Source organism: Populus trichocarpa, chromosome 9 (genome assembly GCF_000002775.5).
Source record: "Populus trichocarpa isolate Nisqually-1 chromosome 9, P.trichocarpa_v4.1, whole genome shotgun sequence".
In the NCBI taxonomy this organism is placed as follows: Eukaryota; Viridiplantae; Streptophyta; class Magnoliopsida; order Malpighiales; family Salicaceae; genus Populus; species Populus trichocarpa.
Window position 1 is genome coordinate 7,314,749 of NC_037293.2, and position 15,254 is coordinate 7,330,002.

At 36.0% G+C, this 15,254-nt stretch overlaps 2 protein-coding genes across 2 annotated transcripts; one reads left to right on the forward strand and one right to left on the reverse strand.

Annotated features, from left to right (window-relative positions):
• Positions 1-3,906: 3,906 nt before the first annotated feature.
• Positions 3,907-8,421, forward strand: LOC7475000 (ethylene-overproduction protein 1). Its single transcript, XM_024609094.2, has 4 exons — positions 3,907-6,332; positions 6,813-7,104; positions 7,190-7,499; positions 7,676-8,421. The coding sequence occupies exons 1-4, from the start codon at positions 4,426-4,428 to the stop codon at positions 7,903-7,905; spliced, it is 2,739 nt and encodes a 912-aa protein (XP_024464862.2). The 5' UTR covers positions 3,907-4,425; the 3' UTR covers positions 7,906-8,421.
• Positions 8,422-8,744: 323 nt separating this feature from the next.
• On the reverse strand, positions 8,745-13,694 carry LOC7474999 (inactive receptor-like serine/threonine-protein kinase At2g40270). Its single transcript, XM_024609095.2, has 9 exons — positions 13,329-13,694; positions 13,069-13,207; positions 12,180-12,251; positions 11,959-12,102; positions 11,741-11,866; positions 10,691-11,271; positions 10,286-10,476; positions 10,074-10,206; positions 8,745-9,624 (listed from the first exon to the last, which is right to left on the reverse strand). Exons 1-9 carry the CDS (start codon positions 13,441-13,443, stop codon positions 9,026-9,028), a joined length of 2,100 nt encoding a protein of 699 aa, XP_024464863.2. The 5' UTR covers positions 13,444-13,694; the 3' UTR covers positions 8,745-9,025.
• Between the last annotated feature and the right edge of the window lie 1,560 nt (positions 13,695-15,254).

Consider the following 15,254-nt stretch of genomic DNA (forward strand, 5'->3'; position numbering starts at 1 on the left):
GAAATGCACTTGGTAGTGAATCCTTCACAAGATACGGTGGCCGCATCTTTTGCTGCCCCTTTTACATGTTCGAAGGTTGTCAATATGGTGGCAGAACCACCAGGTGGGTGAGTGGCGAAGTTGGGATTAATTTCTATAATGAGAGCGGGAGAGCAGAGCCATATAAGGTTGTAATTTATGTTCAGTCTTTTTTGGTAAACTTTGTATGATTAATAATTGTTTTTCCCCATTAACGCTCATACCATTGCTTTCGTTCTTTCCTGTCGCTCTTTTGTACACATGCAAATTCTTAGCTCCACTGAAAATGTGTAGCCAACCTATAACCTAAATACCATTATGTTTTGTATGATACAGTTCGCTACAAAATCTTTCAAATTATTTTTCGCGAAAATCTCATCCAAATGAATTGGATTGGATTCTTCTCGTATATACAGCATTTATTTTTTTTTAAAAAAAAGTGAGGACATGGGGTTAATTACATTACGTGTCCCTAAAGATTTAGACATCAGTTATTTTAACCCTTGTACCATAATTTTAGGCGTGTTCCGCTCGTGGTGATCACATGCTCATGCGGTCTCTCGATGACACAACTCGTGTTCATCGGAATTAGACTAACGATATTGCTTGCAGTGTAAATTTTTTAAATTTATTTTTATTTAACTATACGATAATAAAAAAATTATAAAAAATGCAGATAAAATTAGGAAGAAAAAATAATTTTCATCAAAATTGTATTCATGTAATTTTTTTTACAACAATTTTTTTTTAATTAGCAATATATCTCATTAAATAAAATATAATAACAATATAAAAAAATATTCTAAAAAAATTATAATGATTTGAAATAAATAAATAAATATTTTTAATTAAACCCTAATTTTTTATTCCTATATTTCTTTTTTTATTTTGATAAAAGCATGATTTTTAAGAAAAGTATTGTTTTTTAAGTAAAACTTTATTGTGATTATAAAATAAAGTTTCAATTAAAAAATCATGAATAAATATTTTTATGCACCTATATGAAAAAATTAAGGAATAGTAAATTTGAGAAATTATATAAAAATTTAAAATAAAAAATAAATATTTTATTCTCATTGAATATTAATGAGAATATTATTTTAATTTCATTCAATAGTAATGAGAAGATTATCATATTTTTTTTCATATGAAGTTAATACATAACTATTTATAAAATAATAACTAACATCATCATAGAAAAAACCCTAATTCTCTTAAAAACAGTGACATGATTGGATAGTTCCTTAAATATTACTTTAATAAATTGACTTGAAGAGTTTTTTTATCAAAAAATAAAAATAAAGAAAAGGAAAAAATAAAGGGATACTTAAGTAAAAAGCGAAATGTGTTTGCCGTAAGATAAAAAATTTAGGCGCACACCACTGGAAGGCTAATCCTATGCCCTTAGGCTTTTATTTTCAACAACCAAACAGCACATTATTTATCTTTATATATATATATATAGCAAATCACATATTGCCTACCAAGTAGATAACATATATATCTTTTAGTTGATTTTTTATTAAAAAATCAAGATTTGAGTTTCGAGAACCTAAAAATTTTCAACCTTATTTATTTAAAATACCCTAAAAATATCACAAAACCTCAATAAAATCATGTCAAAACCAAAAAAAAAATAATAATAATCCTATAATCACTCTAAAAACCAATTGGATAAAAAAAAATTACAAATCTCGATATACTTTTTATGACATATCTAAAGAAAACACAATTTCCACTGAACTCCTCTTTTAATTACAAAACAATTGACACCGACATCAAGTTTTTCAAAGCCGGAACATGGTCAGCCAAACACTTCCTTTTTTCTTATCTTTTTTCTATAATTTTTTCTATTTGCTCTTAAATTTAAGGACTAAAATATAAAAAAAATAAAATTTAGAACTTAAATACAAAAACCTCGAAACACAGGGACAAAAAAAAAACTACATGGCCAAGCTATAGTTTTACATGTATCATGAACAATAAATAGGCAAAATATCTATTTTACAGTGGTAGCGTTAGTTCTTGTTGTTTTAATTGTTTTTAATTAATAAAATTATATTATATTTTATAATTTTAAGCTTTAATTTAATGTTAGGGTGTTTTTTTTCATTATATTTCATAGTACACAAACTGTAATAAATTATAAAGATTAAATTAATACCAACATTGAAAAAACAAAATAATGATAGTAGCTAAATAATTTTTTCAATGATTTGAAAAAAAAGAGGGTTTGACTCCGCTAAAGTAAGCAGCCACGGCTAAAGGCACAGTAAAAAGTTAATTCAATTTTTTATAATATAATATAATGTCTGCCATATGTTGGCACGTGCACACTTACAAGTGGACGGATGTAAAACAGATGATCAAATTGAAAATGTGAGGGATGGCATAACCAAACCTGCAGCACGAGTCAAAATTATGAAAATCTAAAATTTGGAGGACCAGAGTGGGCTCTACCTAGTATGTGTTTGGAGTTCCGTCCAGCAACGCTTGTAAAAGTTTTTAATTTTTTTTATTTGTATTTATATCGTTTTATACACTATGTTAAAAATAAATTTTTAAAAATAAAATAAAAATATTATTTTAATACATTAAAAAAAAATATTTTCAAAATCTTTCTTCTCTCTATTATTAAGACCCCCCTGTAAATGTGTGATTTACCGACAAGTGATAAGAGGCTTGTTTTAAGATTTATCACATGAAGAAGTCTTAAAGCACGTGAACACACTTCTTGTCTGACTAGGACTGTTTCAGGCTGCGCATATATTCTGCTTTCTCATTGTCTTCTTTTTTTATTCCGAGCTTGCATGGTTTTTCCAGGCTTGTTGTGTCCACTCCACCCATGGTAATCCATTGGAGGCTCGTAGTGAAAGGAGCATCCTAGTATAATTTTCTTTTTTATATATATATAAAATAAAGGATTGGCTTAGATCCAATGTACCTAACCATCAATACTTTGGTCTATACGTGTTCTCCTTTTTCAAATTCCTGAGCAGTGATTGGTCCTCTCACATGACATGTGCACGTGTCGGGTTAGAAGACCTTGCGGCTTAATATATCTAGATGATGTAATATATGCAAATCTGAAATTGGGATTTACGCTGGAGTGGAACTAAAAGAATAGGTGAGATGAAGACATTTCACCAGGCAACCAAGCTCGTATTTGGAAGCAATGGATGATGGAACAATGCATCTTGTCTTCTAAATAATTATTTGAACGTGTAAACAAACTTATCAAGGAAGGAGGGTGCTGGAAGTTCATAATTATCAATTATGATTTTAAATTCTGTTTTCTGTCATCAAATAACATCATCTTTAATGAATGGTGAAGTTTGCTTGCAACAACAATGTTCTTGGAGCGCAAGTGTGATTTGCTCATGTGACTGTAATCCATCAGCAGATCCAGTTCCATTGACTATTCTTTTCATCAATTCTCTAAAATAACCTTTAATGGGGCATTAGGTTAATGCTAGATGATCACTCCAAACCAAGGAGAGAGAATCTTCAAAATGAATCCTAATTAATTATGTTTGAGGATTTACCTGGGTCAAATTAAAAGATTTAATTAGGTGTGAGGATTTGATTATACTTTTAATGGGTTAAATTAATTTTATCAGGGACTTAATTGATGATAAATTAAGTTTAAAAGTCCAGTTTGAAATTGATGTTTCCCTAAGGGGGGGGGGGGGAAGAGCTGATAAAGATGTGGATCTGTTTGGTATTGATTTGACGCAAGAACCTACTTTATTATTATTATTATTATTATTATTGATTCATAAGATTTACTCCAAAGCTCCACGCCTTTGCTTAGCAGACAAATTTGGGGCTGCTAATAAAATCCGCAATCACAAATGGAAGGAAAAGCAGCTTGATTAACCTAAAATACCCTTCCCCTCTAGCGTTGACCGTTGATATTGATATTGATGTGGCAAAGATGGAGTGGTTGTTGAGTGCAGAACAGAAACTCATTAGCACTGGAGGGAGCCACCAAATCAACCAAAAACTTTCAGGTCACCAAAACAGTCGAAGAGGGGCCTACTGCAACTGTATATCCGGTGAGAGAGATAGAAAGAGAGAAAGGACACACACAACTCTCACAGGAATCTATTCCATAAAAGAAAAGGATAACATGTCCATAGTCTAGAATCCCAAAACTCTCCTCCTTTTTTCTCAAGAACCAAACACCATTTTTAGCCTAACGGCCTGTCTCTGTCTCCCCTCTCTGGTTTTTCTACTTTGGAGTTGTTTCCACTCTGCAGTCTAGAGGTATTAATTATATAACGTTTACAAATATTTTCTCGTTAAATTCGTCCTTTCTTTTTTGCATTAACTGTTTATCTTTATTTATCAAAACTTTGCGAATCTCATGATGTTCTAGATGGATAGATAGATATAGAGTAAAAAATGCATGGTTTTAAGCTCCTTGATAGATTCAAGAGCACCCAAGTCCATGCTTTAAGCCCCCAAGATAGTAACCCCTGTTCAAGAGGCAAACTTTCGAAATGTAAATTTACAAACACTGGCTCAGTAGCTCAAGCTTTGCTCCCTTGTGGACTCCCAACAACTGAGCTCCTTGAACCTTCTATAGACTCTTACTTGAAACCTATAGACTATGTGGAATCTTTAGCTGAGATTTATAGACGCCTAAATACCTGCTCGCAAACCGATAAATCATTATTATGCATCGAGCAGTTTTCGATTTTGCGAGGATTAGGTGATCCTAAGTTGCTTAGAAGGTGCCTTTGCGCAGCAAGGCAATATGCTATTGATGTGCACTCAAAGGTAGTGCTTTCTGCCTGGTTAAGGTTTGAGAGGAGAGAAGACGAGTTCATTGGTGTGTCATCAAAGGATTGTAGTGGGTACATCCTTGAATGTCCTATGGCTGCTTTGGTTTCTGGATGCGATCCCAATTCGATTTATGATCATTGCCAATGCGGTCAAGATAATCTTGAGGCGGTTGATAATCAAATATTGATGGGAAATGAAGGCTCCAGTTTGGAGGAGGATAGTGATGTTTCATTTTGCATTGGTGATGAGTTGGTTCATTGTGTTAGATTCAAAATTGCTTCTCTTTCGAGCCCATTTAAGGCAATGCTATATGGTAGCTTTGTCGAGTCAAGAAGAGATAAGATTGATTTTTCAAAGATTGGGATATCTGTCAAGGGGATGAGAGCTGTGCAAGTGTACAGTAGGACTGGGAGAGTTGATTTATTTTGCCCTGAGATTGTTTTGGAGTTGCTTTCTTTTGCAAACAGGTTTTGTTGTGAGGAGTTGAAGTGTGCTTGTGATGCTCATTTGGCTTCATTGGTCTGTGGGACTGAGGATGCGTTGATTCTTATCGATCATGGCTTGGAGGAAAGGGCAAATCTTCTCGTAGCCTCTTGTTTGCAGGTGTTTCTAAGAGAGCTCCCAAATTCTTTGTATAACCACAAAGTGATGAGTGTTTTTTGTAATTCAGAGGCAAGGGAGAGATTGGCCATGCTGGGCCATGCTTCCTTCTTGCTCTATTATTTCCTGAGCCAGGTTGCCATGGAGGAGAATGTGGCATCAAACGCAGCAGTGATGTTATTGGAGGGGTTGGAAGAGTTTGCAACAGAAAAGTGGCAGAAGGCACTTGCTTTGCATCAACTGGGTTGCGTAATGCTCGAGAGAAAAGAGTACAAGGGTGCCCAATTCTATTTTGAGGCAGCTGTCGAGGCAGGTCACGTTTATTCATTAGCAGGTGTTGCAAGGACCAAGTACAAACAAGGGCAACAATATTCGGCATTTAGGTTGATGAACTCTCTTATTTTCAAGCATAAACCAGTTGGGTGGATGTACCAAGAGCGATCTCTGTATGGTGTTGGACAGGAGAAGATAATGGATATGAATACTGCAACTGAACTGGATCCAACCCTTTCATTTCCATACAAATTCAGAGCTGTTATGAAGGTGGAAGAGAAGCAGATTAGAGCAGCTATCACAGAGATTGATAAAATTATCGGCTTCAAGCTCTCACCTGATTGTCTTGAGTTGAGAGCGTGGTTCTTCATTGCTCTTGAGGATTTTGAAAGTGCTTTGAGAGATATTCGAGCACTGCTAACCTTGGAACCAAAGTACATGATGTTTCATGGGAGGGTGAGTGGAGATCACTTGGTTGAGCTTCTCAGCCATCGCATTCGGCTATGGAATCTGGCCGACTGCTGGATGCAACTTTATGAACGATGGTCTTCTGTCGATGACATTGGCTCTCTGGCTGTCTTACATCAGATGCTGTCAAATGATCCTGCAAAGAGCCTACTGTGGTTTCGGCAATCTTTGCTTCTTTTGCGGTAAGTTTTGTGATGGAACAATTTTTTATTTTGCTCGTGCAGCTGTACTATTTATGCAGAATAATCATCAAGTTCGACTTCTAAATCGGTGTCTGCAATCTTTGGAAACCTGTCATCCCTTGGATGTTTTTGTGCAGCAATCTTGTTTATCTTTCCATCAAGATAATATACTAGTATCCAAGCCGAAAACACAATCCTTTCATACATGTTATCTTATAAACTCATCCAATTCACTCCACGAATGTTGTCAAAAATAAAGTGATCCTATATTTATTTTTTCTTAAACTGATATAATGATACTAAATCAGCTCATCATTTTTTTCTCCATGATCATACTTGTGCACTTCTGAAACAAGGAAGGTGTTTTTCCTGTCCATGTATTATAACGAATTTGGTCTTGTCTTGTAGCTGTCTGGCCTTGTTATATTCAATAGCTTATATTCAATAGCATGAAATATACTGGATACCTCAATGCACCAGGTTAAATTGTCAGAAGGCTGCAATGCGCTGTTTGCGGTTGGCTAGAAACCATACCAGTTCTGTGCACGAAAGGCTGATATATGAAGGATGGCTTTTATTCGACTCTGGCCATCGTGAAGAAGCTCTCTCTAGGGCTGAGAAATCCATTTCGATCCAAAGGTCATTTGAAGCTTTCTTCCTTATGGCATATACATTAGCTGATACGAATCTGGATCCTGAATCTTCATCTACTGTCATCCAACTTCTGGAGGAAGCTCTTAGATGCCCTTCAGATGGTCTTAGGAAAGGACAAGTGAGTAGTGACTATATCAGTATGTTTCTCTTATGGCCATCTGTGCTCGATGTCCTTGTTTGATATGAGTGTCGGCATTTTGCAGGCATTGAATAATTTAGGAAGTATTTATGTGGATTGTGGTAAGCTGGATCAGGCTGCAGACTGCTACATGAATGCCCTTAACATCAAACATACAAGAGCCCATCAAGGTCTAGCGCGTGTCTATCATTTAAAAAATCAACGAAAAGCTGCATTTGATGAGATGACCAAGTTAATAGAGAAGGCACATAGTAGTGCATCAGCATATGAGAAACGATCAGAATACTGTGACCGTGAGAAGGCAAAAGATGACCTTAATATGGCAACACAACTGGATCCTCTAAGAACATACCCATACAGATACAGAGCAGCAGGTAATCATCACCACTCCGTTTTGGAAATTCTGCCTCCTTTCTATGCAACTCCTCAAAAGTTCTCACGGTTATTCCAATGTCATTCCATTGACTTCATCTTTCTTCCCTTTGCTTGAACACAATTATTACCTGTAAAATCTATACTTCTACTGACATGAAGAATCTCTTATTCCCAGTGCTAATGGATGACCAAAAGGAAACTGAAGCTTTAGAAGAGCTTACTAAGGCCATAGCTTTCAAGCCTGAGTTGCAAATGCTCCATCTTCGAGCGGCATTTTATGAATCAATGGGAGACAAAACCTCTGCTCGTCAAGATTGTGAGGCAGCTCTCTGCCTGGACCAAAACCACACGGACACACTTAATCTGTACAATAGAACACAGGACCAAGCTACAAGAAGCATTTAAGTTACACCAATGTCATTGATGTAGAATGGGGACTTCAACAATAATCAAGGGGGACAGCCATGCCGATCATTTTTTTTATTATTGGAAATCATGCTCTATCAGGCATCCAGGGACAAATTCATCCCATCAATGAGAAGGACAGACCGCGTCAAGGAGCAATAATGAGCTCATTTGTACATATATGATATATCTTTATGGTATTGATGATGGATCTAGAAAAGCGTGTGCCAACGGCCCATGGACAATGTCACTAGCAGATAGTTATGTACAGCCATGGCCACATGATCAGTAAGCGGAATGGGATTGAGGCCGAAAGGGTTTTGCTGCAACTTCTTGCCATTGTTTCTCTAGAATGGTATAGGTTTCACAATTTGTATCTCGTTAGAAACGGGATTTTTTGGCCCCCTCTTGAGCTCGTCATGTACAAGAACAAAAGTCAGGAAGGAATTTAAATCTCTTTTGTTGTACATGTGTTTCTTTATATTACAGATAGAAAAGGTGATGGTATCGCGTTAACTACTCTTGTAGTCCTGCATTGCATTTCTCCAGCTGACCACTTTCTGGCCTCTGCTTTTGTTTTCACCTCATTTTTTCTCTTCTCTTGTATTTTCCCATGCTTACCTTGCATTTTGGCTGAGTGAGATCGTATGTAGTAACTAAAAGGAATTGGGTTCTGTTTTCATTGAGAGATCCTGGGGGCTGAGATTGCTCTAAGCTCCCCACCACCCCCTAACAAGAAACGCATAGTGTCATAAAGAAAGGGTGATAAGTGTTTGAAGAATACAGCAGTGGACTTTGACTCAAATCTTTTCATCCCGGAGTACTTGAAACTGGTAATATTAAAAAAACTGAGCATTTATTTATCTTGCAAGTATACTTCAGATACTTGAATTTTATACAGCCAACTTTTGGCAGTGGCAAAAGAACAAAGCAATGGACAGACCAGAGGTCTCCCTTCCTCAGTTATATACAAACATCATACTCTACGTTACATTAGATACAAGCATTACCTACCCTATAAACAACTGCTTCTGAGAGATCAGCAAGAGAATCAGGGAAAATAATAGTTAAAGGAACATGAAAAGAACACTTAAATCCATATTTCAGACTTAAGTACTTCTCAACTTCCTTCTGTAGACATAATTTCAAGTTCAGCCCACCAAAGGGGTGATAATTTTGGTGTTGCTCCATCAGGTTCCATTGCTGTGATCTCTTTTAACTTAGAGGCAATCTCTTTCATCGTTGGTCTCTGTTTTGGATCAGGATGGATGCAATTTCTTATTACTTCGGACAGTTTCTCGAGCTCATTCTCTTGGAAAGATTTTAGAGTTGGATCCACTATTTCTTTTAAGGATCGCTCTCCTCTCAGATAGTCTGATGCCCAGTCGGCAAGAGAGCCATTGTCCACTGCATATGGGATCCTGCCAGTTATCATTTCAAACAAAATTACCCCAAAACTGTAAATATTGCCCTCTGGATCTGATGTTTGGGATTCTAAAAGCTCCATGGATGCTGATCCAATCTTTGCTGCTGTTGCATCATTCCCAAAACTGAAATCTGATATTTTAGCTGCATAGTCTTCAGTCAGATATATTGTCGATGACTGCAGGTGTTTATGGGCTATAGGTGGAGTTAGTTGATGCATGTAATCGAGGCAATATGCCATGCCCATTGCTATTCGTAATCTCATTCCCCAGTCCAAGTGTTCAGCTTCTTTTACTACAAGAAATCAAGAATTCAATAGTCATCTATACCATAAAACAGTTATATAGGTTCAGTCACTGCAATTTCAACGACTTATAAATGGTATGGTGCATTATGCGGTCTACTTAATGAAGTAGATCAGCTGCCTGTATAGAGCTGCAGAAAAATATAAGGATACGAATATGATTTGCAGTTCCTAAAGGGTACCAAATGGATAAGAACAATCCAATTCTTCTTTTGAGATGCATATTTCAGCTCTATGAAAGAAAAAAAAAATCAACACTATTGTTCATAGATTGAACAAGAGCCGGTACTGATTTTTTCTTCACAGATATGATGAGCGCAGTCCTATAAAATGCCATATTAATTTGATGATCCAACAGAATGTAACTACAATCACTTGACCAATTCATATGGGAATGGAGCACGTATCAGAAAGGGCATTAAAAACATAATGTACTTACTATGCAGATGTTCAAAGAGAGTTCCATTTGGAGCATATTCAAAAACCATCATTCTTGTGAAAGGCTCATTTTCTTCACAAAATCCAATAAGGTTCACAAAATTCTTGTGGTTCATTTTTGACAATGTGTCAATCTGAAAAAATTAGCAAACGTAGCATTTAGGGGCGCCCAGATTAAATGGATGAAGCTTAACAAATTTCAATTTCAAGTACCTTCTTTCTGAATTGTGCTTCTAAATTCTTCAACCAGTCTTCATGAGATCTTACTGCAGTAGACATCACAGCAATTTCAACGCCACTTGATAGTGTCCCCTTGTATGCCGTGCCATCTGAAAAGGAGCCAATTATGTTACTGAAATCTTCACAAGCAGCTTCAAGTTCTGATCTCTTGAGTTTTGGCACACCTGAAAGACACATTACCAAAAGTGAGGAAAGGCAACATCGAATCAAAATCTATGCTTGTATATTAGTGGAAGCAATAGATGATAGAGCAGTTCTTAAGGAGCAATGTTAATCCAGAAATTTTATGCCTCTATGCTTGGAGGTTTCAGGTTGTTGTGTGTGTGCACACGGGTGTGCGGGCACACATGCGTGATCCATATGAAAAGGAAGATTGACCTGTTACAAATGCGTTTTGTAGCTGCCCACTTAGGCCTGTGGCCCAAGGTCTGACAGTGACTACCTTGCTGCTTCTGAAGAAGAAAATGCCAATGGCTGAAATCAAAGCGAACATAGAGCCAGCAATAACACCAGCAATGAGAGCAGTGTGATGTTTTGACTTTGATTGTCCCAAATGATTTGGACTTGGAGCAGGGACCATTGACATCCAATCACGCTGTGGTGGTACAATAAAGACACTAGGTGGATTTTCTGGAGCAGGTGAAGCTGGATTTGGTGCGATCATGGGTGAGGGGGAAGGGGGGAAAGGAAAAGTGGAGGAGTATTCTGCTGGAGAAAATGACGGAGACTCTGAAGGAGATGGTGATGGGGAAAATGATGGTGATGGTGATAAAAATGGTGAGTCTGAGGGTGCCAGTGATGGTGATAATTGAGATCCTTGAGGAAAAAAAGACGGTGAAGGCGATGCTTCAGAACCACTTTGATGTGCTTTATGACGATTGTTTGCTATGGGTGGATTTGGAGCAGCTGCCACCTGCAGCAGCATCCGATGAGCTATATTTCCAGAATGAACAATGTTCCTAACAAATAAAAGAGGTGCTGTCAGGAAGCTGGTGGGAAATTAGTTTAAGTTGAGAACTGAAAGTACTTAACCATGTTAGTATAACCCAATCAAGGAGTAGATTTCATGACAAAAATAGCTGACACCAGGCAAAATTTTAAGGCACGAAAAGTTGCTTCATGTTTAGCCTCACATACACCAGGAGGTCCTCTGTTTGCATTTGCAAATTTGGGGGATGGCAGAATAAATCAAAAGCTGAGTTTTAAATTATGATTGTGAGTTTATTTGATCTAGATTTTGTGGCCATAGCATTCTCCTATGAGTTGCTTTTAGCTTTTTCTTCAAGTTATTATTTCCAAAGTCGTGAACCATAACCACCTCCCCTCTCACCAGTCACCCCCTACTCTCCAACTTCTTCTGCTTTGACATCTCTAAAGTGGCTGCACCAAAGATCAATTTGTAGGAATAACATAATAGTACTTGCTTACCAAGTAAAATCTCTGCAGCAACAAGAAGCTCGTAACTGATTTTCATCTGCCTGAACTTCAGAAAGCACCATAAGCTCATTTAGTTCAGGAGATACGCTATCAAGAAACTTGTTATTGTCAAGCAAGCTGCAATAAGAATCAGAGATGATTTAGTCAAACCACCCAAGCTCAAGAGGAAAATACTGGAGAATATAATCAGCTACAATGAATTAACGTACAGGGTAGTCAGTGATAGATTATTTGCGAAGTTCGAAGGAAATGGTCCACTAAAGTTATTATATCCCAAGTCCAACGCCTCCAGCTCCTTCAATTCTCCAATCTCTCTAGGAATGTTTCCGTAGAAAGAATTGTTGCGTAGATTGCTGTATGGAAAATGTGAATTAGATAAACTCTGTAAAATGGTTTCCAAAATCAAATCCAGGCTGTGGTTTAAGCTTACATTGATTTTAAGTAAGCTAGCCTTCCAAGTTGAGGTGTCAGTGTTCCTCCAAGACACAGATTTGTCAGATGCCTACAAGTTGAACACTTATGACTTTAAGAAAATAGAAAAAATAAATAAAAACAAATCTTTTATTGCAACTAAAAAGATAAATAACGGAATGTTTGATACATGCTAGAAGATAGATAAACTACATGATTACATCAAATAATCATCGGATAAAACAGGTAACATATAACATATGAACAAGTGAAAAGGAAAAATAAAGATGACATGATAAAATAGCAAAAAGAAGGGAAAAAATGCTGGGATTGCTCCATGGAGGCCCACATTATTATGAACTATCTACTGTAGGGACATCACACATGCTGCATTAAATAGTTTGTCATCTGATCACTTCTAAGGGCTGCTTAGATTCTGCACCGACAAGTACAAAGGCCGGCAACAACATACACTGTTTATTCCTTCACTTTAAGTCCATCTAACCTTTAAATTGAATATGAAAGCTCAAGTTTGGATCTTGATCTAATAAAAGTCAACAAGTGACTTCAGAGTTAGTTGGTTAACTTTAATGTTCTTCACGAGCATTTTACATTTCCAGTAATATTCACATTATATTCTAGCTTACAGAAAGCTTTTGCAAACTTACTATTCAACAGAGACAGAGAAAGAAATCTGTACTGGTAATAATCTACCATCTCTAAACACATTGGATCTTTGATTCAACTAAATGGGCTATCCAAGATCACAGATTTAATTAACTGACAGACACAAAAGATAAAGATAAACTCCTGTAGAAGAAGAATGTTTGATTACTTACTATTTGACGACCTCTTGTTATTATTTTTATTTTTTTTATCCAACAGAAACAAGAGGATGAATTACTTACAAGATCACAACTTTGCCATCAGAGCATTCGACACCGAACCAAGAACAAGGATCAATATCTCCATCTTTCTCAATCCAATTCGATAAAACTCCAAATGGGTCTGTCTCCACTCTCTCTCTCAATCTCAACAAAGCCAAACCTGCACCATTTTCAAACACTTTCACGTTACTATATAAAGGAACACCAACTTTTAACTAAGTTGTAAGGCATGCAAAACAAAATCTCCCAACCATATGAAGATAAAACATAGCATAACTCACCCTCTGTGTTTAGAGACCAGCAAAAGCTAAAACTTTGATGAAATAACAACAGAACCAGCATCAAAACCTCCATGCGAAGCTTCACCCGGTTCAATCTCCACCATCCACCCGTCATTAAGACAGTCAACAGCTTCTAAAAATAATTCTTGGTTACAAATGTGTCAAAAACCCACTTGGGAGATAAAGAAGACAAATATATATAGATAGACAGACAGACGGATGGATAGATAGAGAGAGAGAGAGAGAGAGAGGAGCTTGATGGAGTCTTGGCTTGGTAAGTGGGAGCTAGCTAATTTAGAAGGGGAGAGAAGAAAGCGCGTGCGTATCGGTGATCATACGTGTTTTCAATTAAAGATGACAATCAAGGCCGAAACATTTATAAATGAACGAAATGCGGGCTATGCCCCGTTTTATAAATAAACTTTAAAAAATAAAAAAATATATATTATTTTAATATATTTGTAAATAAAAAAATAACATTTTGACTATTTTAAACAGGCTACGAGAGAATAAAAAATGTGTCTGCGGCGCGCGATTCAGTAACACTGGATTTTGTTTGTCTTGTTCCTGATAGGATTGCATTCGAGCTTGGACTTCGTCTTCTCTTCTCCCCAAATAAGCTCTAAACACCCCTCCACAACCACGTGCTTGTCACGTGACGTATAGCAGTGATTTCTTCTCTGCCCGTATAATTTACCTTTGATTGATTGATTGATCGATTCCAAGTGCTGCGGTTGCATGTGTCCGTGGACATTGCCGAGCACATTCCTAAGTTTATATTTGATTAATTTCAAGAATCTGGATATATTATCTGTTTATCATGTGAATTTGTCAATGGTAGGGCACCATTCTTTATTTGTCATACATTGTTTCTACGCTCAGTTTTGCCAGAGCGTAGGACAGGAAATTATTGAGTTGGTGTCTTGCCTAGAATTGAATAATATTTTTTAAAGGAAAAAAAATTTGGTTTTTTTATTTATTTATTGGAAATTAATTTAACGTGGGTACTTAGGTCTTAGCCTAGAGGTATTATCTACCATAAATACTTTTGGTTGAAATGCCGATATCTATAGATTGTAATAAGAACTAATTAAAGGTATAGCCTTTAATTTGTCTAAATAATTCCATGTACCTATTTCTATAGTATTTTGGATGGATAGCACACATTAAATCCCAAAACAATGTTGTTAAAAATGCTAATTCCCAAATAAATATTTTATAACATAGTAAGTCTATTTCTATATCCATTCTTCGTACCCTAAATGTCCATCTTTGTAATCAAAAGAAAACAATGATATGGTTTTGAAACAAGAGTCTCGCCCTATTTATATCTGATATATATTTAGCATATATATATATATATATAGAATTTTGGTCATGGCATGGGGTGTGGAGGGTGTTTTTCTAGTATAAAAAATAAACACGATAATTTTATTAAGCGGGTGCGTGGTTAGTTTATCTGTACTCTCAATTTCTTTCACAAAGAAAAGGGTAAATTGTTTTATTTATAATTTAAGTAGAGTTGGATAATTAATGAGAAATGAGCTGATTTTATAAATTACATTAACTAGCATAGAAAGATCATGTATCACCTTAATTCAATCAGTAATTCCAGCAGCTTCATCTCAAATTAACTTAATGAAATGTTATCACCCTTTATTGAGTGGCCAAATCTAAATCTTGTGGCACATCCAATTTTGAGTGTGTGTTTTTGCGATTAAAAAAATATTTTTGAGAATTTTTAAATTTTTTTATTCAAATTATATATATATATATATTTCCAACTAAAAAAACTTAAAAAAACAATACATTTATCTGCTGTGTGAATTAAAGAGGTCCTCTTAAATCCTGAATTAGTTCAGTTCCGGCAAGCACAAGGCAGCACTTGAAAAAAAAACAATGCAATGTGCATAAAAAACCACGTAG